The 4,145-nt window shown below is 49.7% G+C and overlaps 1 protein-coding gene across 1 annotated transcript in view; it reads left to right on the forward strand.

The window, feature by feature from the left end:
* Nucleotides 1-4,145, forward strand: part of ELMOD3 (ELMO/CED-12 domain containing 3) — a 27,717-nt gene that overhangs the window by 22,490 nt on the left and 1,082 nt on the right. Inside the window, exons 9-11 of the mRNA XM_010862247.1 lie at nucleotides 3,096-3,172; nucleotides 3,454-3,581; nucleotides 4,055-4,145. Of these exons, the coding sequence (XP_010860549.1) occupies nucleotides 3,096-3,172; nucleotides 3,454-3,581; nucleotides 4,055-4,145 (296 nt within the window). The remainder of the gene's footprint in view (nucleotides 1-3,095; nucleotides 3,173-3,453; nucleotides 3,582-4,054) is intronic.

The following is a 4,145-nucleotide window of genomic DNA, read 5'->3' on the forward strand; positions in this document are numbered from 1 at the left end:
AACAATGGCATACTTGTTATTTGAACCCTTATGGGTTCTGAGTCTTAAGTGGAACTGATCTGAAGAAAGACAGTCTAGGGTAAATACATAGTTCATTAACGTAGCTTAAGAAAAACATTTCCATAAGAAAAATGCATTGGTTAGCTCAAGGTTTGAGAAAAGTTAAGTTCAGGTGGAACCAGGTGTCGTCATGGCAACACAGAATTTTAATAGAAACCTCCTTTTAATTTTGTATAGAGAAGGGAAAAAAATCTGACACTTAAAGTTTGTTTCCTCCTGCTGCTTAAGAGAGAGAGAAAAAAATGCTGACACTTGCAGGCTGTTTCCTCCATTTGGAGACCTGTGGCCTTCCTGCCTGTTACGTCTCAGATCCTCACTAATGATTCAGTATCTGAGGTTTCTACTGGGGGCTGGTCATGCAGGCACCATCTGTGTGTGTGTGTGTGTGTTAAGTTGCTTCAGTCACGTCTGACTCTTTGTGACCCCATGAACAATAGCCTACCAGGCTCCTGTGTCCATGGGATTCTCTAGGCAAGAATACTGGAGTGGGTAGCCATTTCCTCCTCCAGGGGATCTTTCCAACCCAGGGATCAAACCCGAATGTTTTATGTCTCCTGTACTGGCAGGTGGGTTCTTTACCACTAGCGCCACCTGGGAAGCCCACCATCTGTGTGGCATGTACCAGAATTCCAGAATCGGATGGAAAGCAGGTGTTCAGCATAAACCATGTGGTTTGCACAGACAGATTAGGTACAGTGAGTCAGCCTGGGGGAGTGGTGGGAGCCTTCTCAAAATCCGGGTTCCCAGATGCCAGCCTTCGAAGCATGCTTTTCTAAGGAGGGCAGCCACAGGTCTGCTTTGTTCACTACTTTCTGCGTAGCACTCAATGTATTTTATTTTTTTGTTGTTGTTATTGCTTATTTTTGGCTGTGCTGGGTCTTCATAGCCACGAGCGCTTTTCTCTAGTTGCCACAAGTAGGGGCTACTCTCTAGTGGCGGTGTGCTGGCTTCTTGCTGTGGGGCTTCCCTAGGGGCTCAGATGATGAAGAATCTACCTGCAATGTAAGAGACCCAGGTTCGATCCCTGGGTCAGGAAGATCCTCTGGAGAAGGAAATGATAATCCACTCCAGTATTGTTGTGTGGAGAATCCATGAACAGAAGAGCCTGGTGGGCTATAGTGCATGGAGTCACAGAGTAGGACACCACTGAGGGACTAAGCACACACACTCTTGTGGAGCATGGGCTCTAGGCACATGGGCTTCAGTAGCTGTGGCTCCCAGGCTCTAGAGTGCATGCTTAGTATTTGTGCTGCTCAGACTTAGTTGCTACATAGCATGTGGGATCTTCCCAGATCAGGGATGGAACCCCTGTCCCCTGCACTGGCTGGCAGATTCTTTACCACTAAGCCTTCAGGGAAGCCCCAGCACTCAATGTTCATTTCCTTTTTGGTTTTGAGAGAAGAGAGAGCTGAGTCTCATGGAGTTTCGATGGCCTTCCTGGGGACACACAGCTCACAGATGGCCAGGCCAAGGTCTGGAATCCAGGTGTCATGGAAGACCCTGAGAAAAATTCTTGTGGAGCCAGATGACCCTCTACAGTTCAGCGTGTCCCCCAGAACTTTCTGCAGTGAAGGACGCATTCTGTCTGCACTGTCTAGTGTAGCAGCTCCTAAACATGTGTGGCTGTTGAGCACTTGAAATCTGGCTACTTTGACTAAGGAGTTGAATTTTTAATTTTACTTAATTTTCAACTAATTGATATTTCAGTAGCTTCATGTGGCTATTTGCTGTTATACTGGACTGTATGGTTCTACATCATAATGTAACAGATTTTCTTTTTTGAGGAAGCAGATAGAATATGTAGATTTTGGTTCTCATTCTAAACTAAGGGACACACTGGTCTACATGTTGCTCTCAGCCAACGTCCTTGTATGGGTACTATGGCAGAAACTAACATGTAATATTTGCAAATCCTCTGGGAAAAGCCCCTTTTCATTTGGTTGGGTTTTTGTTGTTAAAGAATAGGAAAGGGGCTTCCCTGGTGGCTCAGTGGTAAAGAATCCACCAGCCAATGCAAGAGATACAGGTTCGATCCCTGGTCCAGGAAGATCCTGTATGCTGTGCAGCAACTAAGCCTGTGCAGCACAACTATAAGCCTGTGCTCCAGAGCCCCAGGAGCTGCAACAGCCGAGCGCATGTGCTGCAGCTACTGAAGCCTGCATGCCGAGAGCTCCATGCTCTTCCATAAGCCACTGCAATGAGAAGCCCATGCAGTGCAACTAGAGAGTAGCCCCCACATGCTCTAACTAGAGAAAAGCCCACATAGCAGTGAAGACCCAGCATAGCCAAAAATAAAAGAAAATTTTTTTTAATCTTTTATAAAAGAATAGGAAGTGGCCACTCTAAAAATACAGCATTCATGTGGACTCCACGGAGGATTCTGAGGACCTTTTTGGTGAAGCACTCTGGTGGGCCCTGGCTGCCCGTCTCAGGAGTGTGACCTGCACAGCCCGTTCTCAGGCCTGTGTGTTACCAAGAGTCGGGGTGCACCCCAAGTCAAGGCTGACTCTCTGCCTACTTGTACTTTCTCTGTCAGCTTTTGGGTGAAGAGCTTATGAGCAGTCAAATAACCGGAAGCCTACAGAAGGGAGAAGAGATTTTAAGAACCTACAGAGTTGGTTAGATAACTGCACCTCATCCCTCCTATGTCCATCCAACCCCAGGGGGTGATGTGGGCCACAGGCAGCACACAGGACGGGTCTGATGAAGGCCAAGGAGAGCTGGTGGGGTGCGATGTTGAAGAGGCTGAGAACTAGCACAGAGGTTTGTGCACCAGCTTTGGAGTGCATTGACCTCAGTAGGAATCCTGGTTCAGTGCTTTAGGAAAGTTACTTAAGATCATTAGGCCTCAGTTTCCTCATCTGTAAAATGGGAATATTATGGTGACGATTAAGTGTAAGCATTAATAATGCCAGCTGTTTGCCTCTGGCTGTGATTGTTGTCATCTCCCGAGGGCCAGACTAGATTATGGGCAACGGGAAGCACAGAAGCTGAGAGCCTGGAATGCCACTGACCTGGTACCCCATCCATTCCAGCAATTCCCCTTCTGTTTGATGTCTGTGAATATCACGCGTATCGCCATCCAGGCCTTAAGAGAGGAGTGTCTCTCCAGGTGAGTCTTCACGCTGCTCACTGCCCTGGCTGTCAGAGCCTGGTTCCCTCACCCGACCACCTCATCCCCCCACCATCTTATCCCCCCAGCTCTCTTCAAAACCTTCTGGCTCCGGGGAACCTGGACAGACTACCCCTGCACCAGCCTCCCAACCCACCCCTCCTCCTCAACCCTGACCTCAGATGTGAAGGCTGCCCCGGGAAGGGCTCCCCGGGGGACAGGGTGAAGGCACCCTCAGGTGTCTGTCCACTGCTGAGCGCGTGCCCATCCTTGTCCTGCAGGGAATGTAACCGGCAGCAGAAAGTGATCCCCGTGGTGAACAGCTTCTATGCCGCCACCTTCCTCCGCCTCGCACACGTCTGGAGGACACAGCACAAGACCATCTCAGACTCAGGCTTTGTCCTCAAGGGTGCGCTCGCTCTTCTCAGGGTGCCTAGCTCCTGCGCTCCTAGTGTCCCTGGGTTCAGGGACTCCAGGGTGGTTGATCGACTGGTTTTGGCCGGCTTCCCTTACCCCCAGTTCCCATTCATACCTTTTCAAGTTTCAGCTTCCCCAAGTCTCCATCATCCCAAGTCTCCATCATCCCACCCTTGGGAGCCTGCTGCTTTCTTCCCTTTCTGGCCAAATACCTCTGGTTACCGTATTTTCTGAATCAAAAGATGGGCCCAACTTTTGGCTCAGTTAGACTGACTATTCAAAATTGAGATTGTCCGGACAGGGTAGAGTATGTGGCCCCTGTGCCCAAGTCTGGTGTCTTGGTTCCCCTCTCTGGTGAGCTCTCCATCTCAGAAAACCCCTTCCCCCTTCTCTCCAGAGCCTCTGGGTTGTGCATCCCAGAGCCCCCTCCCCCAGCCTTCTGTTCCCCAATCCTCTCTGTTCCAGATTTGGAGATGTCGGCCAAGAAGAGCCCCAGACGGCTGCTCAAAACCCTGGAGACCTACTTGGCTGGAGTGTCAAAGGGACAGGCCTCCCT

The sequence above is a fragment of the Bison bison genome, unplaced genomic scaffold, assembly GCF_000754665.1.
Source record: "Bison bison bison isolate TAMUID 2011002044 unplaced genomic scaffold, Bison_UMD1.0 scf7180017864480, whole genome shotgun sequence".
In the NCBI taxonomy this organism is placed as follows: domain Eukaryota; kingdom Metazoa; phylum Chordata; class Mammalia; order Artiodactyla; family Bovidae; genus Bison; species Bison bison.